Source organism: Aspergillus pseudotamarii, assembly GCF_009193445.1.
Source record: "Aspergillus pseudotamarii strain CBS 117625 unplaced genomic scaffold BDV38scaffold_34, whole genome shotgun sequence".
In the NCBI taxonomy this organism is placed as follows: Eukaryota; Fungi; Ascomycota; class Eurotiomycetes; order Eurotiales; family Aspergillaceae; genus Aspergillus; species Aspergillus pseudotamarii.
This window is the reverse complement of record NW_022475048.1, coordinates 13,569-38,957: the sequence shown is the minus strand read 5'-3', so window position 1 is coordinate 38,957 and position 25,389 is coordinate 13,569. Positions and strand designations below refer to the sequence as shown.

The following is a 25,389-nucleotide window of genomic DNA, read 5'->3' as shown; positions in this document are numbered from 1 at the left end:
GGTTGTGTTGAGTGATATAGTGGGTGCGAAACTCGTGGAGGAAGTCAGTGAAAAGAAGACGCAGAAGAAGAAACAGAATTCAATGGGGCTGAGAGGGACGGGAGTGAGTTAAATTGACGTTCGGTGTGGATCAATCAATGAGGAGTGGATGAGGGGAAGAATTGATGAGGGGCAGAATAAATCAATACAAGTCCAGTGACTCCCCCACATTTCAATCTACACAACTTCTCTCTCTTCCGCTTACTATAAATCGTATCGGAATTTCCCCTCATCACTACCACCAGAACTCAGTTGCTTGCACACCAAAGGTCCCCACCTCGGGGATATTTTTGCTCTTTTAGGATACATAGGAGAGCATGGTGGACCCAATAGAAACATAAATTATGGGATTAAGAAAAAGGTACCCTCACGCCATGAAAATGCCCTAATAACAATGCTCAATGCTCCGGTACCATAGAAAATAATCATCACCACCGAAACAAAAACGCTCACGCTACCCAGATGCTTATTCCAAAAACACTGCCGGAACGCCATAAATCACCGGAGCCGCTCCGTTCAAATACTTCAATACACATGCCGGTCGCGACTGCGACACGGCTTCGTCCAACGTCGCCCCGTCCGATCCGGCATCAAACAGTCCCCATTTCTCAAACGTAGACTGCGCAAACCGATCGATATCCTTATCCGTAACATCCCAGAGGGTTGCAACAAGCGCCGGGCTGCCAGCGTGGAGATAGTTCATGGGCGTGCCGTAAGGCTCGTACTCACCCGCCTCCGTCAAGGTACCACTGCTGCACCCCATCAGGAAAGCAACGGCACATTGCTCCAGTCGCTTGACAGTCCGACCCCGGATGTATTGTGCTCCACTGCCGTGTCCAAAGTACAAGAAGAGATTTGTCGTCTCCAGCCCGCGCTTGAACTCTTCTTCGCTCGGCTCGCGCTCCATAATACCAGTCCACCCGTGCAACGCAGAGAGATCCTTCTCAAACGTGCTTTGTGTCGTGCGCAGATCGCCAGTAGGATTCAGAATGTACGTGCCACTATTGCGATGAATGCCCACGCCGCGGGTGATGTCAGAGTTATGTTTGCTCTGGAACTGCAGAACTCGGTCACGTAGACATTCCAGCGACGGCACACGGCACACAGGGAACCCCTGGAGACATGGGAGAGATTCCCATGGGAAGAGGTGTAGAGATTTATCAAGAACCAAGACGGTATGGTTCGGGGTGGGTTTGCCCCGGCGGCTGCTGGCGGCGTCATGGTAGGCCCGAACCGCGTCGAGGGTTTCAACCACCATCATATCAAAATCAATCTCATCGTAGGCATTGCGCTCGCCCTGGAACTGTAAAATATCCACCACGAAGTATAAAAGATCCATCAACGTCTCTTCCGGATCTTCTTGGTCGTCCAGGTCCGCCACACCGATAAACAGTTCCAGCACGTTCGGGTGCAGCGTCAGGCGCGGACCCTCTGCCCGACCACCCTTCTGTCGAGAGGGAAGGTGTTTGTCCAAGATGGATTGGAATGAAGACGCAAATCGAGCCAGAGAAGTTGTATCATGAGGCACGGGGGAGAAGATTCCTCGGAATCCCCCGAACCACACATTCTCAATGTTCTGCAGCAGAGTCTCCATCCGGCAGTCAAGAGCTTCACGGTTCTTCCACCAGTCCTTCTTCATCTGCCGATCAGTTTGAGCTTTGGCCGCGTGAGAACTTTCGTTAGCCAGCTTGATCAGTTCCTGCATTTCCTCCCGTCCGTCATCGAAAGTAAACTGCGCGTCCTCCTCCTCCTCGGAGTTACCTCTTTTCAGCGGAAGCCGCAAAAGGAATGGTGAACGACCTTGATGCAGTCGTGAGACAATAAACTCGCTACGGTCGGCGCTCAGCGACAAAGAAAGAACGTTCCAGTTGTCGGGCAGGATATCAATGTATTCCTCCACAAATCTCGAGTTACACAGATCCTCGGGGTCCGCCGTCACCGGGGAGGGCGTAGGCCAAAGAAGCGGGTCGTTATATTCCGCCAGCTGCTTGTCAAGATCAATGGCAGTATGCTCACGCGTAAAAGCACCGATACGGCCAAGTTCTACACAGGTTAGCTGTATATCGCGTGAAGAGAAGAGCTTGTAGACTTACCATTAACGTTAGCAGGAGGCTGCGACCAGGCGGATGGGCTCTCGGTGGTCGTAACATGAGACAGCATAGAGATACGACCCATCAAGCGTGAAGCGGAGTGGCTATCCAAGGTGGAGCCCACGGTAGTAGCAGTAGCAAACACATTGTTGAGACAATCGCCAGCCTTGGATAGCATCACAGCGAAGTCTTCGCTAGCTGTCTGCGCTCGAGATCGTGTCCCTCTAGCGGGTGCTCGAGGCTTCCGAGCCGTAGCTTTGGTGGCGGCCTTAGATGTGCTCGTAGTCTTGCTTGGCGATTGCAGGGAAGGCAGCGAAATGGTTGATTCGGGAAGAACACAGTATACAGCATGAGAAGCAAAGTGGCGAATAGCCTCTGCGAGGAACTGCTCACTTTCCCCAAGATAAACCGAGATCTGACTGTCCCGAGTGACTGCATATTTCCGGGCGTTGTTAAGCAGGCATGAGGCTTTCTCGAAATCTCGCAAGGAGTGGCAGCAAGCGGCCTGTTGTCGCAGGATATCGCTTCGGATCTGCAGCAGGGACTTTGATTCAGTCACGGTGTCGACGTCTTTCGAAAGGGTAGCATCTGCCTTGGTGGGTTTTCGAGTTGAGGCAGTGGCACGGGTTCGGCGAGTGGTCGCGGCGGGCTGCTTCGTCCTTCTGCTGCTCGGTCGGATTCGGAGACTCTCCATTTTGTCTTCTAGGTCCGGGACACCCGAGGAAACAGAAGCCGCATCGGACACATCCAGGCTTCCAAAATCAGCCATGATCCGGTCCGCCTCCAGAAGGGCCTGGAGTTCATCACGGTAGTGGCCCTGCGCTCTATAAAGAGAGGCAAGACCCATCTGCAGCGACGCGAGCTCAACGCTACTCTCCAGCTGCTTAGACAATTTCTCTGCAGCTGTGAGGAGCTCTTGGCCTTCAGAGATATGCCCTCCAAGAATCCAATGTGACCCAAGCTGCGCTTGAGAATTGATCAAACGAACAGGCGCGTTCAGTGTCTTGTTGATCTTCAGCGCCTGCTCACCGTAGTAGATGGCATCCTGGAACAGGCCGTGGTGTGCAGATAGACTCGCAAGGTTCAAAAGAGAGGTGTGATGCGAGCCGATATGCGGCCAAAAAGGGGCTCCTTGTGTATAGACAGAAGTCGTCGTAGGGTTCGCCTGCGATACATCAAGCTTGGCCATAGTTTCAACAACATTGTCAAGCTCGGAGCTATCCCCTACGGAAATAACAGGCACAGGCAAACTCTTTTCCTGTTTTCTCTGGGAGATTTTCTCAACCTTGGCCCAGATCCTGCAGTTCAACCGGACAGATAGCTTAGCGAAAAAGAGCGCGTCCTTGATGACTCCCTGGGCAAAGGAGAGCTGCGAACTCATAAAAGCTGCATCCGCGACCAATCTTTCCCAGGCAATCTTGGCCAAAACAGAGCAGCTGCTCAGATCCTGCTTCTTCTGGTTTTGCTCATAGAGACTCCTGGCTGCTGATAGGTTGGTCGCCGCCTTCTCAGTCTCGCCCGTTTCCAGGAGGTACGCTACCTGTGCCAGTTTGTGTGATAGGGTAGCCAGGCAAGATACGTTAGGGCCGAGGTACTGCTCCGCGCGAGTCAGGAGATCACCGGCCTTCTTGCAGTACCCAAGTCGACAATACTGCTGTGCTAGACGCGCGATTACGATGATGGCTTCGGAAAAGTCACCGCCTTCTTGAAGCTCCGTGACACGTAAGACCAGTTCAAGCGTTGAAAGCTGGAGCTTCCAAAGCCCATGGATCTCTGTGTAGTCAACGACGGCCTTCAGTTGAAGGAGGTAGTGTTCCACATCGCCAACGTATTGAATTAGGGTTATTCCATCGCTGCAGTTGCGCATCAAAGAGGTCCAGGAGGATATCATGAGGTTGAGAGTCTCAGGTTGTAGGTCCCCTTGCAAAAGGCCAACACTAAGGCGCACAGAATTATGCAAATGAGTCGCTAAAGTCGCCAAAGCACCATCCTCAGCGTAGTCCCCAAGTTCGATGACCTCCAAGCCTTCCTCGAGTAGATCTTGTAATACTGTCGACTCCAAACAGTTCGGGCGCTCCAGGGACGAACGCAGCCCGCCCAAGACTACCCGTAAGCGACGAATGGGATAGATTTCCGGATCGTAGAGCCCAAGCAGCTTGGACATAAGGCAGGTAAAGTGTGACCGAAAGGCTTCGTCGCTGGAAGCATGTGAATGTAGCTCTGTGAGGATGCCCATTTGCCATTCCATGATATGGCCTCTTGCCAACAGTGATTGCGACTCGTCGTCAAAGAAACCGTTAGACTTTGACTTACCACGCAACCTAAGCTGCAACTTCAGGTAGGCAGTAAGGACTCGGCCAAGCATGAACCCGCTGCTTTTGGGATCTTGGGAGGTTCGGTGAGCAAAGTTGGGACTAGAGATCAAGCCGTCCAACACTCCTGTGTCGATATGCTCTTGGATGGACTGGGAGAAAGCCTGTTCGGCTTCTGCGCCCCTGTTGCCTTCCATGTAAAGATATGCAAGCCGTTCGTACTTCAAAGCCGCAAACCCCGTGTTTCGTTGTTCTGGTGAGCAGCTGGACAAAAGATTCGCAGAGTGCTTCACCAGAGGTACTAATTCACGATATCCTTTGCCACACTCTTTCTCTTTCAAATAACGTGACCAAAACAGATTTGACAACCGAACGAATGCTGCACCAATCTGCTCGAGCACTGAAGGATCGGCATGTTCATCTGCGATGTGAATAGCCGTCAAAAGACGCTGAGAGTCTGTCAGGGCGGAAAGCACGTCTTCCCAGGGAGGCCGTTGTGACATGATTGAGAATTTACCGACAGCTAGCGCTGAATCAACCGCCGAGAGGACAATGGTTCTGCATGCGCGAACCCGCGTAGTAAACAAGTCATCCTCTTTTGACTCATCATCGGACGAGGATGGCCGACCAATATATCGACGCAAAAACCGCAGGAAAGCGGGAAGATATTCATAGATTTGGGAAATGTTGACTCCATTCTTCTCGCCTGCCTTCGTAACCAAGTCTCCATAGGCACTCATGGTAAGCTTTTTGAGTTTGGCTGCTTCAACCAACAGCTCGTCGAGGTCACTGAGACTCCCTTTCAAGGGCATACTCAGTGAGGAGGTCGCATCAGATACGACATTCGTAACCTTGTCGAGTGATGGTTTGGAAGACTTCCTAGCTTGAAGGTGCAAAGATGCAATCTTGCAACGAACAGTGGCAAGCGAGAGGCATTGCCCGCTTGAGAGTGGGTTGACAGCTTCGGTATAGAGCTTCAGCGCTTCGTCAAAGCATCCAGCCTCTTGAGCAAGCTGACCTAGTATAGTGGCAATTTTAGCGACCGAGACATTATCTCTCAAACTGGCCGTGGTGCGCTTCTGCGTATTAGCAACGGCGGTTTGGAGTCGAACGATTGTTTTGTAGATAGACGCAAACTCAGCTTTCTCGGCAGTTTTGCTGTGATGAGAGTAGTTGGCAAGGTAGCGCGTCAATGGATCCCACATCTCTTTCCCTTCATCGCAGGTGTGACCAGACAGTTTCCAGCTCATGCATCTGATTTCCAAGCACAATAGTTGAAGGGACAACGAGGTAAACGGCTTTAGACGATCGCGGGTTGTGCTGCTATTGGACGGCTGGTGAACTCCAGCCAGAGATAGTACAGTATTGGAAAGCAGTTGGAGTTGAAGTGCTGCTTTGTCTTTCGTGAGCGCCCCCGATTCCGTGGCCGCCACGATGACATTAGCCGGACTGCTCAATTCGGACAACTGCAGTGAAGACGCGACTTTCTGGACAGTTGCAAGTTTCGTTTCGGATGCTATCAGTCGTAGCGCATTAGATTGAAAAGGAACCAGTACGCTCAGCACCGGGCCGGCATGGTCGAAATTGGTAAACGTAAGCAAATCCGACATCTGTTCCTTGGTGGCTTCCTCCTCCTGAACCTCAATCTTCCTCCTACTCGTAGTCTTTTGTCGTACTGTGGCCTGGCTATCCAAGTATTGTTGTAACCTTCTCTTAAGACCTCTCAATTCTTTAGAAGCCATATCATTCAGCCCCAATGACAGATACCTCCCCGCCAAGACACATGCACCTTGCTCCAGCTGCATGTTTGGGAATCCTTCCTGCTGATCAACTTGTTCACCCTTCAAGCTCCTTAAAGAAGATAAAGCCATGGCTGCGCATTCCGCCACAGCAATTAACCCAGTGTCCAGGCCATCCTCCTGGGATGTCTTCGGCTTCCTGGAGGATTTCGCACCACGACTCGGCGGTGGGGAGCTACACGCGGTCCGAGCCCGAGCGTCGTCGCGTTTGGCGCATAGCTTCGAGGCATCCGAGAGGGTCTTTAGGGTGGTGTTGAAGACATCCGTGGCGAGGATGAGCTTCTCTTGAGATGACAGACGCGCAGCGTCCATTTCCACGACTGTGTTGATGGCCGCTTCTTGTGCGGAGACTTTCGTCCCTCTGGACGACTTGGGTCGAGTGGAAGTCGCTGTCGTTTTTGTCGTCCTTGTTCCCCTCTTCACTGTGGCTTTATCAGACTCCGGTGACGTTTTCGATAGCCCGCGGAAAAGGGTCTGGAGAGAGATGACGGTGGCATTCGAACATGTTGACGTGGAGCGAACGGCCTGCTTCACCGATTCCACGGAGGAATCGGAGAGGAGAGTGGTGACCGCCATTGGTACAATTGTATCGTTGCTGTGAAGATGAACGGTTAGTAGTTCAGGCCATCCGGAATGTTCGATAACGTGGTAGCTTGTGTGGCTTGTCTCTTGTGACATCTGTGATGGTTATCGCTTGCCGTAAGCCAAGCCTAAGGCCGTTGTCGTAGCAACATCAGAGCCACTACACCCAGAGTGGTATAGCGGTGCCAAGGCTCCGAGACTCCGATGTCAAGGACTCTTTTCAATATCTCATGGATGTGAATCGTGAAAAGGACGTCGCAAACCCTCGCAACGCACCCAAAATTCTAGCAAACATGTCTTTCACGAGGCTCTCCACGCGGTTTCTCTCGAACACACGAGCTACTCCCCGGCTCATTGGGAACATTCCCATCCGAACACCACACCAAATTCGTCTCGAATCCACCAGAGTACCACGATTAGCCCAAGCCTCAGTCTGGAGCTCGATGATCCCTAAATTCATCCGAAACCGCGGTACCAAGGAGATAACGGCCGAGACTGCGAAATCGAAAGAATGGAACCCTGCTAGTTTCTACATCATCATATTCATCTTGATCGGGTCACAAGCGATCCGGATGATCGCGCTGAAGAACGACTACCGCGCATACACGCGGACAACAGATGCCAAGATCACGCTTCTGCGAGAAGTCATTGAGCGAGTTAAGAATGGTGAGAAGGTAGACGTGGAGCGACTACTGGGGACTGGCGATCACGGAAAGGAGAGGGAGTGGGAAGAAAGTTGGTTTTCCACACTCGTTTGCATTAAGGATTGGTTGCTGACTTCTGCTGGGTAGTTCTGCGGGAGATCGAGGACGAGGATTCGCTATGGCATCAGAAGTCGAAGGATCAGGAGCCGGATCAACAAGCTCAGTCGCAAGAACGACAGGAGGAGCACTCGCAGAAGAAGGACCCAGTTATGCCCGCTGAAGGTACCGGAAATGAGGAGCCACCTGCAAATAGCCCCTCGAGACGAAAGATCAATTTCTTTTAAGAACACTTTTCATGGAGTCAGCTAGCTCTCGGGTCCGGAACTCAGTTGCGTACCTTCGCCTTTCGGCTAATGCGGTGGTCCTCCGACCTAAAAGTAACCCTCGTGAGCTATCCTGTTGATGCGGCCAAGGCTCGTTACTGTGATTGGCCATTGTGATACTCTGTTCTGCATCTTTTGATACGCGGTAGGCTACATTGATTTTAGCGGTCTTATACAACTGCGCTAACGAAGGGTATATTCAAGGGGTCACCTGGCGTTGAGAAAATGTGTTCCACATTTACACTTACTATGTATTTATAAGGGTCTACACCAGCTCTTATGAGATTTTATGATACCCATGTCATTTTGACCTACACTACTATTGCTCTGGTGTATATAACTTGTGTTGGATGTCCAATCCTATAACATATATCTCACACGCTTTCAAACCAAAACAAGGTACATATCACACAGTTCGTACCTGTACATTCGTATATAGGATAAATTCACACGGTCTAGGACATCTCATGCAAACTGGGAATAGTGCAAATCTCTATCCCTTCCCCGGTCTATTCCTTTTTGATACAATGTGCAAATGCAAGGTGGTTCTGTACGGGCATAAGAGAAAAAGAAATGGTCTTCCAATCAGAACCCCGGGTACTAAGCCAAAAGGAAACAGGTCAGACAAACAAAAGAGAGCAGAAGGTATTTCCAATCGAAGACAAACGAAGGCAAAAACGGATCCAAAACGTCGCTAGTGAATACAAAAGTCATGCTTAGTTAGTGCTGGGTGTCTGCAGAAACTTGGGCCATTTGTCGGCCTGAGGAATCCTGACACGGCCAATGTTCTCGTCGAGATCCAGGATCAGCTTCAGGGCGTTTCTGGACCGGAGGTATGGCAGAGGAGCCTTGGCACCCTGGAGGCCAACGCCGGGCTCAATTTGGCCACTAGGAGTGGCCTCCTCGTGCCCGGGCATAGGCAGCCACTTCTGCAGAAGTTCATATGATGCGAGGGTGAAACCAAACTGAGGAGAGGAACGAATGATACGGGCCGGGCCACCCTTGAAGAAGGCCTTGAAGCCCTCCTCCTTCAAGATCGTCTGCGCACAATGACGCAAACCAGTGTATCCGACTTCGCCCTTACGAGCCTCGACTTGGAGACGGGTCTTGATGACATCACACGGGGTGGTCAGATAGGCGGCGGGCATACCAGCGATCGCACCAGCAGTCAGCAACTGCACGACACCGAGCTTGTGAGTAGGAGATTCGCCGAAGAAGTCGCTCTTCAAGTGAGCGTAGGTTGGGAAGTAAATTGCAGAGAATGGAACTATTGTTGAGTGGCATCGATTAGATTCTAGGTCCCAGACATGCAGGAGCAGATGGGTCCTTCTTACCATCACGGAGCAAACAGGCACTGGCTCCCTTGTACAGACCGACCAGACCCAAGTTCTTCACGATCCACAGGGCCGAACGACGAGGGGCCCCCTCGACGTTCTTCGCAATTTCTCCCTGAACCTGCAGGCGAATCTTAACAATTTCCAGAGGGTTGGTGAAAATCTAGAGAGGGTCAGCGCGGAGTCCAGAGCGATGGCGTAACGGTGGGGAGCAGTGCAACTTACCACTTGGCAACCTCCAGCCGTACCACCGGCAAGGATCTCGTAAGGATACCAGATCTTGCCGTTCTCCTTATTCGTAAAATGGCCACGGACCAAGTCGTTGACCGTCAGCTTGATGGCCTTTTCGGGCGCAACACCAATCAGCTGAGGCACGACTCCGGAATACAGACCGGTGAAGCCCTCGTTACGGATGACCTTGCGCGCACAATCGAGTGAGTTGTTGTACAGTCTTTCGCCGACACGCGTCGACCGCTGGTTCTGCATCCGCGTCTTGACCAAGTCAATGGGGTAGACCATGAAGGCACCAAAAGCTCCTGCCAAACTGCCCAGCGCGAAGTGGTGGGCCGACTCCAACACGTTGTACAAGAGCGACTTGGTCGTGTCCGCCGCCTTATGGACGGTGGAGACGGCGGCTTGGCCTGCAATAGCAAGGGGCATCCGCCATGATGCATCGATGACCTTGGCGAAATCCTTTTGAGCGAGACGGCCAGAAGGGGCATCCAAGCCGGCGAAGTGGAACAGGATGTCCGCTTCCATCGGGGTGAACAGGGAGAAGCGAGTGATGCGGGCCGCCTCGTTCAAGAAGTCGGCGCGGGTGATCTTACCGTCATCACTCTTCTGGGTCGCCTCTCGCACAATGACATCAATCATGTCCATCTCGCGCATGATGTTCTGGAAAGCACGGACAGTGGCATAGGAGATCTTGGTGCCGGTGGAGATGTTGCACAGACTGGGAAGGTGTTCCAGCACATAGTCCGACAGCTTGTGTTTCGAGGTTTCCAAGATGATGCGCTGAAAGTCTTCGGGCTCGATGTAGCCATCACCGTCTTTGTCGAAGATGTGGAAAGCTTGGCGGATGCGCTCCCCTTGCAAGCCTCGGAGCATTTGCGCGAATTGGGGGTAGGTCATGTCATGGCGACTCTTGGTGCGGCCGGTGTACAGGGAGGCCCATTCCGAGTTCCAATCGAATGGAATGCTATCCTTGTCCTTGTTCACGTTGTACAGATTCTTGAAGGTTTCCCACTTGACGGTGCCGGTGCCATCGGTATCGAACAAACGGAAGGCGATCTCATATTCGGCATCGGGCTTCGAGAGGAGGTTCTCGAAGGTTGCCCAATCGCTGAGGCTGAGCTTGCCGGTCTGCTTGCGATCCGCAACCTTGAAGAGGATTCCGTAATGTTCACGCTTGATTTTGTGCTAGAAAAGGGCGAAATTGTCATGTTAGCTGGAGGTCATGCGAGCTCCGCGGCGGCGATGACACATCATCGTTGTCGCAACATGAATACAGCACAACACTCACATAATCCTCATGCTTGGGGGCAATAGCATTGATGAAATCGTCTTCCGTCATGTACAAGTCTTCGGTACCCTCATCCTTGCGTGCGTGACGAAGAAAATTCGTCTTGGCCTGGTGTGATGGTTGTGACTGATCCGTACTGGAGCCAACCAAGGACTCTTTTACCGCGTCCTTGACAGTCATTGTGATATGAATATATATACGAACGCAACAAACGAAAGGCAGCCAGCAATTGATGCAAGTCACTGAAGAAATCAAGCTTCAGGACAGATGAACACTAACGAGGAAGGCCAACCCAAGGGATCCAGACAGGAAAAGAATGGGATTATGAAGGGGTTGGGTTGGGATAAGGGAAAGTGTGTGGAGAACGGAAATTAGTTAAGGAAAAAAAAATGGGGGGAAGCGTAAGTGATAGTGCCAAAAGAAGATCAGTTGTTCTGGGGATTGTACAATGACGGTGATGGTTTTTGTCTTTAATTTTTTATTCTTCTTCAGCTTTTCTATGAGGGGAAAAAAAATTGACAAAAGTTTGCTTTTATTATTATTCTTACTCTTTTTTTTTATCTTCAACCTTTTTTTTTTTATTTGCCTCGTTGAAGATTTAATCAGATACGCCGGGTAATAACCTCAGGCTACCAATCAACTACATAGTTCGCAGCTGACAGGCCACACCCTGCGAGACAGCCATAATAATAATAATAATAATAAACATGAATAAAAAAATAAAAATAAAAAAAAACTCGGACAAGTCACGCTGGCCACTGGAACCCGACACACCGCCCCTGGAATGCGTAAAATTACCCGGTACGGTGATTGATTTCGCAACTCGGGACAGGAAGCCGACGGTTTTGGATTTATCTCCGCATCTCTCCTCATATTGTCTGTTCTGTATTAGTAGTTAAGTACTAAAGACCTCGTCGCTTCGTCTGTCTACGGAGTACACTGGCCGTGGAATATTTGGTATATACACCACAACATCCAATAGTCCAATTGCCTCAGGCCCCGTTCAGACCTGGAACTGTCACATTCCCAACTCAAAGGAAAATTTGGTTCCAGTAACGTGAGCTTGATTGGTGGTTCCGAGGCAGCGTTTGCCAGGGGACGAGATTCTGAGCCACACACACACGGTAAAGTCCGGAACGTCTGCCCAGCCATGATTCGACACCCGCACCGGCTGACCCCTGGAGCATCACCGAGACTTCCAGAAGGCGTTCAAGAAAATTCTGTGAACAGGGATTGAAATGCAGATACGAGATGAACTCCAATGAGATCCGAAGGGATAGTCGATCTCCCTCGCAGTTCCCTCGTCTTTTTATGTGTACACCGATCGTCTCCTTGTTGGCATCAATGTCGGAATCCGATCAACTATTCGTTAGTATTGAGGACTATACCCTGACTAATGGCTTTCTTCACATGACACGTCTTGGTCCTCGCTGCCCCCATTTCGGGCCGATGTGAGCGGGTGGAAGCCCACAAATAGTCGACAGATGCCTCCGTTCTCGGTGGGGGGAGAAAGAGAAGCTGGCGGGTCCAGATTTGGAGAACCAGGAATCACGCTAAGGTACAGTAAGGCTGGAGTCTTGGTGCCTGAGGCCAGAACGTTTTAGAGCCTTGGCCCCGGCTGTTCTCCGTGTCCTGGTCCTGTGACCCTGCACGTCCAAGGGTTCGACTCGGTTGTCGTCCGATGTCCATCATTCGTGGTGGTCGATCTGGATAAACAGAACCTCATCTCGGGAGATCCCTTTTCCATGTTGCCAGCAACTGGAAAAACGCAGGGGAAATACAAATACTAAAAATTGTCACCGCTTTTCCAATAGATTAACCCAATCCTCCTCGCTTAACAACCAAACCGTATGATCACATCTCCAGGCATCGAAGAAGATACCAGTGGAAATCTCACCGAAAACAACAAATTGGTCTAGTACCGCCCCTCGGCATCTTACGGAATGACAGAATTTCTCCAAGAAACTACCACCATGATTAAAGCTACGGATTTGGCAAATCTCATGCGGGGAAAGGTGTCTAACCTTGCCCGGGAGGGTAGTGGATCGACATAAGCAGATAAAGTGCATCGCCGGAGCGATATTAAATTATTAAGTAAAAAGTACTGCTAAGACTCCATCTGTTCTGCCGAGTCGAGTATGTCTACCCGGGCCCCGAAACGCGTCATTCGGGTAATTGAGGGAAATTGTTACCCCGTCGAGCGAAACGGTGATGTGATCTGTGGATTGGCTCAAGTAGTCTGGAGCGAGTAAGGTTATGTTGGGGTTTTATGCGCATCTGGCATATTGCTGACTTAATGTTACCAATATTCAACTGCGGAAGTTCTCGGTGGAGGGTATTTCATGGACAATTGGATCAATTCTATAAAATGTCAGTCTAGGGTAAGATAGGATAATCCGACTCTTAAGTAAAGTTAACTGATGAGGTCTGGAAAGTGGACAACAATATCCTGTAGACGGGGAGTGTTAGCTATACGTAGCAAGTTGAACCAAATATATATCTTATATCAAACACGTGATCGAAATCTACGTTACCTATACGTAGGACGAGTGTATTTTGTCCAAAACAACTCCGACGGGTCAGATTACACAGGCAATACAATACGACTTCAACTGCAGATGGACGAAGCCTTGCGTTCAAATGAATATATATTCGCGTTGCTGTACCAACCCGGATAAATGAGAAGTCTCACTTGGCGCGCCTCTCCCCTTTGAATCTCCTAGAAGGGCCTGTGACTTACGCGCCGAAGAGCAACTGAAACGGGCATGTCTTCCAGGAACGATTTTAACTTGAATGGCATGTAGCTTTCGGGCTGGTTATATCACGGAAACTCCGTTTTTAACACCTCTTCGACCTTTTCGCTTGCCTTCAGCATTCCGTCATCTTTATCCCATTTCCTGCAAAGCCCGGAAGACCGTGCACTACCACAATCAATTTCGTGGCCTTCTTTGCTCTTAAACGTCAAGATGTAATAGTTCTTCCCGTTATCTTTACGAGCCCATCGAGGATGTGGAGAATTAGAAATCTACAAAGTGGGTGTTATCGCCCGACAGCAATCAGGGACCAGTTTCACGATCGCGACATAATAGGTTCATCAACGGTGGAGACCAATCAATCGAGAGATTTATCGGTTGTGGGACGACCGACCCAAGGATAGCGTATGGAAACCTCGACAATGAAAGGGGATGCCGCCTGTTAAATCAGCGGAACGGGCTGCAGTTTTCTCGATACTGCGGTCCATGCTCTCATTCAGGTCTGAAAGTCATCCTACGGCCAGGTAGATTGTTCCATCCGAATGGATGGTGAGATGGACACTGACTGCGTATGACAAGATCCGAAAGACTCGGTCACAGCACGGAACAACACTAGTCAGCTCTATATGTTGTGGGTTTCTTCATCTTGCCCATTTAGGGTTTGAGAGCGTGGCTTCTACTCCAATGAACCGACCCTTCTTTTGGAATTCGTTTCTAGGCAACTAACACAGTTCTGTGTAAGAATCCTATACATGATCCTATCTCACGGATGCAAAACATGCATCCCCTCGGCGATACAGAGCTGTTCAGGCTTCCGCCTTTGCTAGCTCAAAGCAGCCCTTTCGCGCCATCCGTTGTGGACAGCTATCTCGACGAGTGTCTAGTGCGGCGAAGGTCTAATAGTACGCATGAGATGCAAAAGTCTAGTGGAGAGGGGATGGGGTTCCCCAGAAACCCGAGATACGACAAAGAACGAAACAAGACTATGCTTGATGGCATGTTGCAAGCACTTGCAACAGACGAGACGTCATCTCCTTCTCCTGTCAATCAACTCTCTTGGTGTATATTCATCATAAACAGCCCGGAGACCACACAACGCCCCAGCCCGCGCTCCAAACCCTACGACCACATGCGTAAGCAGCCATCGCACATAGAACGGCCCACCCACAATCACAGGCCAATTATCAAACCTATGAAAAATAGTCCACAACTGAAGCATAAACCCTACGCGTCCAAACCAGTCCTGCCCAGTGTGCTCCAAAATAACACTATTCAAGTTTCGAAAGAAGACTTCTTTCAATCCATCCGCGGGATCGGTCCACTCCTGGACGACCAGTTCTTCATCGTTGAAATCGGAGTCATCATCAAGAGCACGACTCCACTCGTGAACGGCAAACTTGGGGATTGTAATGATTCCATCCGACGCACGGTATGTGCAGGTACGGTTTTGAATGGTGACTTTGGCGGCTCCTTGGATGACGCGTAGGTACTCGGTGTGGGTTTCGTGCCAGTGCGAGCCTGATGTCCATGGGCTCTTGGGCGGGAGGATGATGGTCACAGTTGAAGAGGAGGGATCTGGAAGAATGTATGTGACTTCGCCTGGTCGGGTGAATGTGCGCGTGTGCTTATTCTCTGCGCGAGGCATTTTTATGATTTGAAACTAGGAATTGTTGGAGGATGTCTGCTATAAGTAATCCTGGGGGCTTATGAATGCACATTGCGGACCCGTTCCGCGTGGATGATTAATGAGGATGTAGTTTACTAACTTACGAATATAGTTTTTCAATCTTAATAAAATACTTTTACTAATAAGTCAAACAATTTATATATTGAGATGCATAGACAACAAATTAAGCATCTGAACAAAGATTCTATAGAACAGTCATCTAGGATGTAGTAAATCCAATTATTCAACCTTATGCAATAGGCCTTTCATGTCAATAAATTCCTATCTTAGTCTCAGAGGCCTTGGTTTCTGTTAAAACAACGAGTATGATATGTGCTCATGTGAATAATCATAATATATTTAGAAATAGGCACCGAGTGATGCATATGGCTATGCTGTCTACACAAGAGTTATAGGCACTTTACATGGAACAGGTACATACACTAAAGCTTAGCAGGGCAGCCACCGAGCCATATATTACATAACACCGATATGAAGACCATGCGAATACTGCCCTCCTAGAGACTGTAGGCTTCGCTTAACTTAGGTATTTGGTCGCCGAGTGTGGCATGACATATTCGGATATACGTCCCCGGAGAAGAAGTTATTAGCGGACCATTTGTGTTCTCAATGCTCAATCCACTACAGTAGTATTTCCGTCCAAAGTTCGCAGTGTGAGCACGAATCCCCAGTGCTCTAGCAGTTTTACTGCCCGGTAGGAAGAAGTACTGCATAACACTGTCTTCTAGAGGAGGGTATTCATAGTAGGATGACCATTCGGATATGATAGAGAACCGGAAGAGGATCGGATATCCCAATGTTGCTCTAAGATGTGGGAGAAATATTGTAAAATACAGATTTCCTATATTTGCCCAAGTCAGGAATACCATATCCTTATTTTGGTTACGTGTAGGATAGAATCTCTATATCATCTTTCACCCCAAGTTGTAATATTGATTGAGTGATAAACTTGAAGATTCAAGCGCTCTGTGCCATCCATCTCTCGTAGCACTATCACATACCAATCAGGTTTTCAAGGTGACTTCACCCCGCTTAGTGTGATAGAGCCACTTGAGTGACAGACCCTTGTTATTGGGAACTAAAAAGTGTCACTGCATAGCATTTGTGATAGTGACGCAGGGTGAGCAACCCGGCGATGATCATTGGAAACTCTATCTGATGTCCCATTTCGCTCGAAGAAACTCTGCTATAAAGCTTAATACGAAGACTTTACTGGATCATCTACACGATTACCATAAAGGATGTTTGAAAGTCTATGTCTGTGGGGAAAGAGAGAGAGAAAAAACGAAGAAGAAGAAGAAGAAGAAGAAGAAGAAGAAGAAGAAGAAGGAAAGTAAAGGAGATGGAAGGCAAAAAAAGCGTAACATAAAGCACTCGGGGCAAACGATCCAAGGCTCTAACGGTGTGGGGTCCCTTTCGTATCTCCAATGAACCAACGGACGAGATCTAAATATATCTTACCAACAATAAGGTGAAACTTCTGCAGGATTGCCCCTGTGGTTCCATTTTATTTATGTTGGCTGGGTGATGGTATACCAACTCACCCAACTCCGTACCCGTTTACTTTGAAATCAAAAGATCGGCAGACACCCCGGTCCTGGAAGGGAGTTCACGATTCGCCTATGTCCGCCAAATGCTTTCAGTCTAAAGTGTGACGGAGATGTGCCTATGTGCTTAAGCCTGCATCTTGCTGGCGCTTAACGGGGGAGGGCGGCGATCATTGGCCAGCCGACCAACCCTACTCTGCCGCCCTTCATCGCCATCGAGTGATGCAGTCAGTGAACCAAAGACTATATAGCCGCCCAACTCTCCTCCGGTTTTTGAACCCTTTCTATTTCTTGATACACTGCTTGTTTGAGATTTCCTTTTAGTCTCCCTTTTTGTTCTATTTTCGTCTTCTAGTGTTTCGTTTGGCTGGTCCAGACGAGTGCTATTTTTTGAGTCTTCCTATTTTTGGATCTGCATTACGTCAATAATAATAGTATCATTTACACGCCCTGCGTCTAAGAGACCCTTCGTTGACCGAAGTGAATCGCTAGCGCTTTTAATATTCTTTTCCATTACTTTAAATCTCCTTCGCTCCCCCCAAAGCTGTGTCCAACCTCCACCTCCACAATGATCCCCACTGCCCGTGCTGCCGCAAGACCCAAGTTGAGCCTGAGCATTTCTACTGCGCAGAATACGTCTCGGCCTACATTGTCGCTCAAGTCCCCGGGCCCTCTCCCCCGGACTCCAATCTCCCCGTCTGCTCCCAGTCCAGCTTCCGCCCGGTTCTCCTCTCTTCAAGTGCCGAGTTATGGATACGTCAATTCGTGTTCCTCAAAGAGCATTCTTAAGAAACAATCAACAGCGGTCGCAGCTGGCAACGTTAACAAACGGATCCAGTTTAAGGGCACACCGACCGTCCATTGCGTGACGCCCATTGAGAATCCCGAGGAATACTACGGTACGCACACCAAGATGTCGCGCGAAGAGCGGCGTTGGATGGTGCGCGAATGAACGATCACCGGTAAAAAAACTCGATGAACAACACCTACGCAGACGGAACGAGAGGATTACTCAGTTCGGAGACTCTTCGCCCGTTGAGAAGCCATCTCCCGCGACCGTACCCGGCCCTAATTCTGGATTGACAATGCAACTTGCAGCACAGATGCAGCAGAGCCTGTGGAGGACCGTCCGCGCAGAGCGTCGGGCGTCTGGAACGAAAGTCAAGGAGATTAACGTCCCTATTGGATCGGAGGGCAGTCTGTCAATGTATATATGATCCTATTATGTTTATGATGTGATGATAAGATCCATACCACGTATAGCATGAGTGAGCATTAGCCTGGAGAAATCCAATTACAGTCGTTACGCTCCATCACTTGCGTCCAGACCCGTAATGTTGTAAAAATGGGTAGTCGTCCATGTACAGCTCTAACACATGTTTGTACTTTGTCTGACATCCATAGATAATCGTAATAACCAAGAAAAACCAACAGACACAACTAGGATTCATGATGCTCCTGCTCTGCGTCATTACCATTTTGGTCATGGTTTAGGGCACCCTTTGAGGGCTTCTGTGGCCCGTGCGACCGAACGTCAGGTCTTTTCCGCAGTGGCTATCGCCGTGTCCAGCCGGAGCACCATCTCTACAATTAACCCCAATGTTGCACTTGAGGACTCCCGTCGCGAGTTTTCGCAAGGCTATATGCAGCACAGCAAGAAGTAGCTGGTTTCCTCGAAATCGGGGCCTGCTCACTTTTGCTATTGAAACTTCTTGGTAAGACGATTCCGGAACTGAACCAAGCCTGGCTGCTGCTTACTGGTCTATCTGCACTAGCGATGACACTTCAGTCGCAATCGTTGAAAAGAATGAAACCACCAATGCCGCTAAGATCCATTTCCTTGAGAACGTAACGGCCGATTCAAACGAATACCGAGGTGTCCACCCTATTGCATCACTCGAGTCACATCAAGAAAACCTCGCGAAACTGGTTGATAAGGCGCTGAGGCATTTGCCCGTCGCTTCGGGCAATGTTGAAGGGCACCGATCGATAACGCTCGCGGATGGCTCCCAGCCGCGCTACAAACCGGACTTTGTGTCCGCTACTCGAGGGCCGGGGATGCGAGCAAATCTCTTTGTCGGCTTAGATACAGGGAAAGCGTTGTCAGTTGCGTGGCAAATCCCTTTCATGGGTGTTCATCATATGCAAGCTCATTTGTTGACACCCCGGCTGGTATCGTCTCTCAGTCAGAATCAAGGGACCAGTGGTCACACCTCACCGTCACCGCCTGTCACACCAGAGTTTCCCTTCCTGTCTATCCTTGTCTCGGGCGGCCATTCGATTCTTGTGAAATCATCAACTCTTACGGACCACAAGATCATGGTCTCCACCGCGGACATAGCAATTGGCGAGTCGCTTGACAAATCGGCCAGGGAGATTCTTCCTGATTCCTTACTGCAGAGTGCGAAGAATACCATGTACGGCAAAATGCTAGAGGAATTTGCTTTCCCAAATGGTAGCACTGATTATGCTGATTATCGCCCTCCGATGAACCGTGGCGAGGAACTCGTCAAGCGGGAGACCCCATGGGGCTGGTCCCTGACGACCCCGTTTGCTAATACTCGCAACCTGCAATTCAGTTTTTCATCTATTGCCAGTGCGGTCAAGAAGATCATCACACAAAAAGAGAAATCCGGACAGAGATTTTCCCAAGAAGAACGAGTCGATATGGCCCGCGAATCCATGCGGGTCTGTTTCGAGCATCTCGCCTCTCGGACGATCATCGCTCTTGAGACACTTCGTCAACAGAAGCCTGACGATGAGGTAAAGACCCTCGTGGTCAGCGGTGGTGTCGCGGCCAATCGTTTCCTCATGACTGTTTTGCGCTCATTCCTCGATGTCCGCGGTTTCAATCATGTCGACATTTTCGCACCCCCTCCGTACCTGTGCACCGACAATGCTGCGATGATTGGATGGGCTGGCCTCGAGATGTTTGAGGCGGGCTGGCGCACAGATCTCAGTTGCCGCGCTCTCAGGAAGTGGAGTCTTGATCCGCAAGCCGATGATGGCGGCGTTCTGGGCCCCAACGGATGGCAGAAAACCTAGGCCTCTCTTCGATGACGGTTATTCATTGCCGTCACTGTACACTAGTAATACCCTTGTACACCACTCAGCCGTTTACTTCTAGTCGATGTATATATACTCTCAAATTACAGGTATAGATAGACAGGATATGACAGTAATATTTTTTGGGTTAGGATTTTGTTTTCTACCAGATCTATCTGATCATCGTATAGAAAGGCGCTGCCCGGGTAGTCTTATCCTACATCCAAATATAGTGCCAACGACCTTTGTCGAAAAGCGCATGTATCCATGCTGCCCATCGAGTGATTTTGAGGATACTATCATCCAATCGGCCAGCGACCAGAGAGCTCCTGTTGTCCACGGCCCCTTCGAGGACCCAGCTTCCGCTGAATTTTGGCTAGAGAGTCGTGACGCCAGTGATTCCTCGCATCGACTATCTAATGATCAAAACTTAGGTCTCGAATCAACCACCCGCGACATTGTCACCTTGCCGCAGAGTGGTGATTTGTTTGCGAAGCTCGAGGAAGAAATCCTTGCCATTGGCCATAGTGTTTGCTGTAGCATGAACGTCAACATGACGAAAATGAGGGAACCAATCAGGCAGGCGACATACGTTTCGAGCCCCAAGGTCCAGAGCGATTTGTGTCCTTTCCTCCGGGTTTATAGAAGAAGGGCTTCGGCTCTACGAGAACGGTTAGCGACCGGATGGGTGTTTGCACAATGTCGCATGCTTCCTCTGATATGAAGTACCTCTTGAATCTAATCGTGCAGGTTCCGTTAGCAAATAGTATATCGTAGAGATACCATAGGCGGAGCCTACTTCTCTTGAGAGCCCCCTTCGCCTCGGCAGCATTGAAGCCTCGCACGGGGACATGTTGTTCCTGAGCTGGCCCCGTGGAAAGCTGATCACCCGACTCTCCCCAGGTGGTATTCTGGTTCTGTCCACCACGAGAGCCACTATGCGCGCTCATCGTTCTGGGCATGGAGTGCCTTTGTCCCGACTGACGGTTTTGGTCGTATGTGCGGCCCCCGCGCCATCTAGCAGGAGATCTCCGACGTTAGCATCAAGGGCGGCTGGGGGTAAATAATGAAATGGGGGGCATATATATATTTATATATAAAAGCTCAGGGTCGGGGGGAAAATCGAGGGGAAGACGATTACCGATCATCGCCAGGACCACTCATATTGGGAAGAGAGAAGCTCAATCAAATCAGATTGGATTGAATTATTTAAGCTGTGGGCTTTCAAAAGAAGCTCCGCGTTGATTAAATCGGACCAAAATGTCAGGTGGAGTCTCTCCGCCTTGTCTCAAGATGGTTTAGTGCCGCCGGGCAAGTGAGATAACGGACACTCCTCGCTTTCGCGTCTTCCCTTCGCCGCCGATGGCTGAGACACCTCTGCCCTTCATTTCTTTGCTATTTTGTGCATTTTTCGGCTGCTATTGAGCCATGGTTGACATTTCTTCTTTGCTTGACCCGGTTTCCTTATGCTACGCGGCACCGCGAGACACTGTTTGATTGCAACGTGAGGCTGAGCGACAAGCTCAACGACATTGATCAACGTCCATTCTTTTGTACACCATCCCATCCCACAACTGTCTGAGCATTCTTTCCGACCGCAGAAATGGCGCCATTAACTTCGAATAAATACCGGTCATCCCCCGGGAGGCCGCCTAAGACCCAATCCAAAGCCGTGCTGAAAGGCACCCAGAACTCAAACGCTACTCCTGGTGACGGGCCACCCCTCAAAAAGCGGAAATATGTCCCTGGTGGACCGGGTGGTGGAGGTAGATACATCGAGCTTGATGTGCGAGAGACGAAGCCGCCGAAGCCGGCGAAACCTGCGAGACCCTCCAAACCAGCCAAACCATCGCCAGTTCCACGCAACTCCACCCCCCGAACCCGCCATGCCCGAGAAGCTGAAGTTCAACCCATGCAGCTCCCTCCACCCCCACCTCCTGTCCCAACGACACCACCATCTGCGCGTCTCACCAGAGACAAAAGCCAAAGTCGGGGCGGCCGTTTCGGCTCCTCGACCGCTGCCGCTCTCGCTTTACAACAGGGGGATGGGTATAAGCCACGGGAAGAGCGAGGGTGGGAGGAGTTCCACCCGGATTTGGATATTGAAACGAAGTTTGTAGTCTTCCCTGCGGAGGAGGTGGATAAGCCAGCTCCGTCTGCGCATGTAGCCCATATCCTTTCTCCGAATGGCCTCAATCTCAACAATGACAAAGACCCATTAGCTGAACTTATCCGAGCTCATGCGAATGGCACGTCTCCCACACCTATCAAACGCCGGCCAGGGCGCCCTCCCCGCCGTCCTGAAGCCATTTTAAACGCTCTCGGAATTACACCACAACCAAAAGTTGTTCCACCCCCTGGTCCAAACCCCCGGGAGAGGCTAACCCTCCCTAAACCCTCATTTCGACTACGAGATCCATTTAGATTCTACGATCAACCAGGGGTGGGCCAACAAAACTATGTTGACCGGACAATGGCAAGTGTGGGATATCAGGAGAGTGATCTTTTCCTTCGCCACGATCGTCGATTGATACGTATAACTGAGGCACCACAGGAGGACGATCTCGACGCCGTCAACCCCGTGGGAACTGAGGAGGAGCCCAATACCTCTGTTGGGAGAGTAGAATATGATATGGATGAGCAAGACGAAAAGTGGCTGGAGGACTACAATGCAAGACGCAGAGAGGATCAGCTGGAACCTATCAAACCTGCTGTCTTCGAAATCACCATGACAAAGATTGAGAAAGAGTGGCATGCGCTCGAGAAGCGCATCCCCAAACCAAACCCAAAACCTCCTCAGACGCAGCGGCCTCGGTCAAGCTCTGCCGCTGCTGTGAATGGTGAAACCACAGGACCTGGAGAGGATCAAGATAGCAAATGTGCGATTTGCGATGATGGAGATTGTGAGAACTCCAATGCTATTGTCTTCTGTGATGGATGCGATCTGGCGGTGCACCAGGAGTGTTACGGCGTACCATTCATCCCCGAGGGCCAATGGCTATGCCGTAAGTGTCAACTGGTTGGGAGAGGAGCCGTCAACTGCATCTTCTGTCCCAACACCGAGGGTGCCTTCAAACAGACTACAACCTCGAAATGGTCTCATCTGCTTTGCGCTATATGGATTCCGGAAGTGTCTATTGGAAATCCATCGCTGATGGAGCCGATCACCGATATCGAAAAAGTACCTAGGAGCCGTTGGAAACTTCATTGCTATATTTGCCGGCAGCGAATGGGTGCATCGATTCAGTGCAGCAACAAGAACTGCTTCGTCGCGTTCCATGTGACTTGTGCCCGACGGGCTCAGCTCTATCTGAAGATGAAATCCGGCCACGGATCTCCCGCAGTCATGGATACGCACCTGCTCAAAGCATTCTGCGACAAACATGTTCCTCCCGAGTGGCGCCGGGAACATGGGACGGACGCTGCTACCGCTGAAGCCATGGAATACTATCGTAATACTATGCAAGGCCGGCGTTGGGGTGACAGTCAAGCTGCCGCGCTAGCGCTGGAGCCATCACACCCCCTCGGGTGTGAGCATGGGGACGATGAGGCACTGCGGACTCATACGCCACGCATTACGCTTACGGTTGGTGGGAATAAAAGAAAGCGGCCTACTATACCCAAGACTATCTGGAAACTGCCATCCGGCGCTCCCGTGATACCGCACGTTGTTCTAAACGCTGTTGCAGCCTCTCTTCAGCGCTTCGGTGTGCGTCAGCGAAAGCAATATGCCGAAGATGCGTGCAAATATTGGACACTCAAACGCGAAGCCAGAAGGGGTGCCGCATTGCTGAAGCGTTTGCAACTACAACTCGAGACCTTCTCATCTATGGAAATGACCAGGAGAGACTACGTCGCCATGGGAGCTGCCGGAGGGAAGCGGCTCCAACGTCGTATTGAGTTCGGTGAACGACTCTATCACGATCTAGATCGGTTGAGAACGATGTGCGATGAAGTCAAGAAACGTGAAAGGGAGAAGCTGAAGGATGCCGAAACACTTCGGAGTATTGTCGACACCGTCTACTTCCCTATATTCCCCTTGCTCTGGCCTATTTTTGACAAAGCTCAAGGGTAAGTATCTTTTCTCTGACTATTTTGGAGCTGTTACTGATGTCGATACAGACTTGACGGCAGGGGCATCTTCAGACAGGGGTTGGTCTCGATACGCACTAAGCTGGAAGAGCGCCGGTACACCTCTGTTTCTTCTTTCTCTGCCGATCTTGCTCGCGTGTTCACGTCCGAGATTGGGGTGCAGCCCGCAGGGGACACTGCCGAACTTCAAATGCAGATCAGCGGCCGCGCTCCGGAGCTCAGCCTAGAACAGCGCGAGAAACGGAAACTGGCCAAGCGCATTATCAAGTTCATCCAGCCTGCCCTGGAGGAAGCGATCAAGAAAGAAAGCGAGCTGAATCGTAAGCCCTTCGAACAGGAGCTTAAGGAATTGGACCTTATGCTCGAGAACAGCGTCATGTCGCGAAGGGGCTCACAAGTTGAGTCTCCGGCAGCTGGGGATGAGGGCTCGAAGAAGCCAGAGGGCCCTCATGAGAATGCTCAAGAGATCAATGGAGATGTGGAGGTGGCTGCTAAATCGGAGCCCTCTGATGGCACCGAGGTTACGGCTCTGCCCCAGCAGTCCGTTGATAGCGCTATGCCAGATGCAGACCAAGCCCAACCTCCGGACGGTGCTTCCGTATCTCAGACCCAGGGAGTCCCCGGGGCTGGGATATCCACTCCGACGGTAGAGGGTGAATTTAGCAAGCAAGAGAACCCGTCTGCCAATGCACCGACCACTACTCTTGAAGCACCACCAGCTCCAAATGGAGTCGCAGACAAACCAGACGAGAACGATTTAGGTTCCACCAATCAACCTACTGGACCACAGAGAGAGCCCTTGACGCCCCCTTCCAGCTTCAAGGGAGACCAACAGCTTCCTTTAGCACAAGGTGGCATCCAGTGGTATATGCAACCGTTCGACCCCGTGGGCACCACAATCCATGAAGAGCGATGGACGGGCCGGGATGTCATGCGCGGGATGAGCGAAGAACTCAGTGAGCTTGACGAGGAGGAGCTGAAAGACTTGGTCGACGATGAACTTGAAGGGGCGATGGGGACTGCCATCAAGGGATCCACCACCGACACTGGACCCGATGCTGCACCGGAGCAGGCCGTCAAGGTGTATCGAACTCGACGTCGCTGGCGTGGATTTAAATAGATGGTCGAAGAGATTCCCCGTTTGAGTCTTGTGTGTTTCGTTCTTCTTTTCTTCAACCTCTTCTATTCCTTTCTCTCTTTAATATTTTCTGCTTCTCCCATGTTTGTGTTTGGACTTATGGCGCGGATCGGATTACGGCGTCCCCCCTTTTTCTTCTCTTGCGTCCTATCGATTCCATGTGTTTCACTGTGCTTTTGCGTCTACTATGATGAATGAATCTTGGAATGTTCGTTTTCTTGCACTGGTAGCTTTATGGGGGTCGTCGGGACTGTAGTAGTTAAGGTTGATCTACGACTGAATGGACTACTGCAACTGAAGGTCCTAAGTGTTATTCCCGTGACGAGTATATTTATCGCATTGATTATCCGTATTATTAGATCTAGAGTTGAATTCCAGGAAGATTCATTGCCATCTGTTTACTTATTTATGTATCTGCAGAG

The 25,389-nt window shown here is 50.4% G+C and overlaps 7 protein-coding genes across 7 annotated transcripts; 3 read left to right on the top strand and 4 right to left on the bottom strand.

Annotated features, from left to right (window-relative positions):
• Window positions 1-505: 505 nt before the first annotated feature.
• Window positions 506-6,816, bottom strand: BDV38DRAFT_283892 (C50 family peptidase; the record flags this gene model as incomplete). Its single annotated transcript, XM_032060135.1, has 2 exons — window positions 506-2,082; window positions 2,133-6,816. The coding sequence occupies 2 exons, from the start codon at window positions 6,814-6,816 to the stop codon at window positions 506-508; spliced, it is 6,261 nt and encodes a 2,086-aa protein (XP_031912466.1).
• A 299-nt stretch (window positions 6,817-7,115) lies between these two features.
• BDV38DRAFT_272006 (DUF5321 domain-containing protein) lies at window positions 7,116-7,810 on the top strand (the record flags this gene model as incomplete). Its single annotated transcript, XM_032057410.1, has 2 exons — window positions 7,116-7,557; window positions 7,614-7,810. 2 exons carry the CDS (start codon window positions 7,116-7,118, stop codon window positions 7,808-7,810), a joined length of 639 nt encoding a protein of 212 aa, XP_031912465.1.
• A 323-nt stretch (window positions 7,811-8,133) lies between these two features.
• Window positions 8,134-11,248, bottom strand: BDV38DRAFT_249508 (citrin). Its single transcript, XM_032054848.1, has 4 exons — window positions 10,706-11,248; window positions 9,409-10,602; window positions 9,184-9,346; window positions 8,134-9,116 (listed from the first exon to the last, which is right to left on the bottom strand). Exons 1-4 carry the CDS (start codon window positions 10,883-10,885, stop codon window positions 8,566-8,568), a joined length of 2,088 nt encoding a protein of 695 aa, XP_031912464.1. The 5' UTR covers window positions 10,886-11,248; the 3' UTR covers window positions 8,134-8,565.
• Window positions 11,249-14,485: 3,237 nt separating this feature from the next.
• Window positions 14,486-15,103, bottom strand: BDV38DRAFT_283889 (uncharacterized protein; the record flags this gene model as incomplete). Its single annotated transcript, XM_032060134.1, has 1 exon — window positions 14,486-15,103. The coding sequence occupies one exon, from the start codon at window positions 15,101-15,103 to the stop codon at window positions 14,486-14,488; it is 618 nt and encodes a 205-aa protein (XP_031912463.1).
• Window positions 15,104-17,629: 2,526 nt separating this feature from the next.
• BDV38DRAFT_272004 (N(6)-L-threonylcarbamoyladenine synthase family protein) lies at window positions 17,630-19,737 on the top strand (the record flags this gene model as incomplete). Its single annotated transcript, XM_032057409.1, has 4 exons — window positions 17,630-17,632; window positions 17,862-17,899; window positions 18,342-18,407; window positions 18,468-19,737. The coding sequence occupies 4 exons, from the start codon at window positions 17,630-17,632 to the stop codon at window positions 19,735-19,737; spliced, it is 1,377 nt and encodes a 458-aa protein (XP_031912462.1).
• A 442-nt stretch (window positions 19,738-20,179) lies between these two features.
• On the bottom strand, window positions 20,180-20,687 carry BDV38DRAFT_283887 (uncharacterized protein; the record flags this gene model as incomplete). The annotated part of the gene is made up of 4 exons (XM_032060133.1): window positions 20,180-20,271; window positions 20,330-20,398; window positions 20,467-20,475; window positions 20,537-20,687. 4 exons carry the CDS (start codon window positions 20,685-20,687, stop codon window positions 20,180-20,182), a joined length of 321 nt encoding a protein of 106 aa, XP_031912461.1.
• Window positions 20,688-21,020: 333 nt separating this feature from the next.
• BDV38DRAFT_111387 (putative PHD finger domain protein) lies at window positions 21,021-25,075 on the top strand. Its single transcript, XM_032050985.1, has 2 exons — window positions 21,021-23,808; window positions 23,860-25,075. Exons 1-2 carry the CDS (start codon window positions 21,341-21,343, stop codon window positions 24,947-24,949), a joined length of 3,558 nt encoding a protein of 1,185 aa, XP_031912460.1. The 5' UTR covers window positions 21,021-21,340; the 3' UTR covers window positions 24,950-25,075.
• The last annotated feature ends 314 nt before the right edge of the window (window positions 25,076-25,389 follow it).

Bases quoted from the DNA above. Each gene is read 5' to 3' on its own strand.
- BDV38DRAFT_111387 (XM_032050985.1), top strand. From the start codon at position 21,341: ATGGCGCCATTAACTTCGAATAAATACCGGTCATCCCCCGGGAGGCCG. The intron at 23,809-23,859 runs GTAAGTATCTTT...ATGTCGATACAG, and splicing joins ATTTTTGACAAAGCTCAAGG to ACTTGACGGCAGGGGCATCT.
- BDV38DRAFT_249508 (XM_032054848.1), bottom strand. From the start codon at position 10,885: ATGACTGTCAAGGACGCGGTAAAAGAGTCCTTGGTTGGCTCCAGTACG. The intron at 10,603-10,705 runs GTGAGTGTTGTG...GCCCTTTTCTAG, and splicing joins CCCCCAAGCATGAGGATTAT to CACAAAATCAAGCGTGAACA. The intron at 9,347-9,408 runs GTAAGTTGCACT...GACCCTCTCTAG, and splicing joins CGGCTGGAGGTTGCCAAGTG to ATTTTCACCAACCCTCTGGA.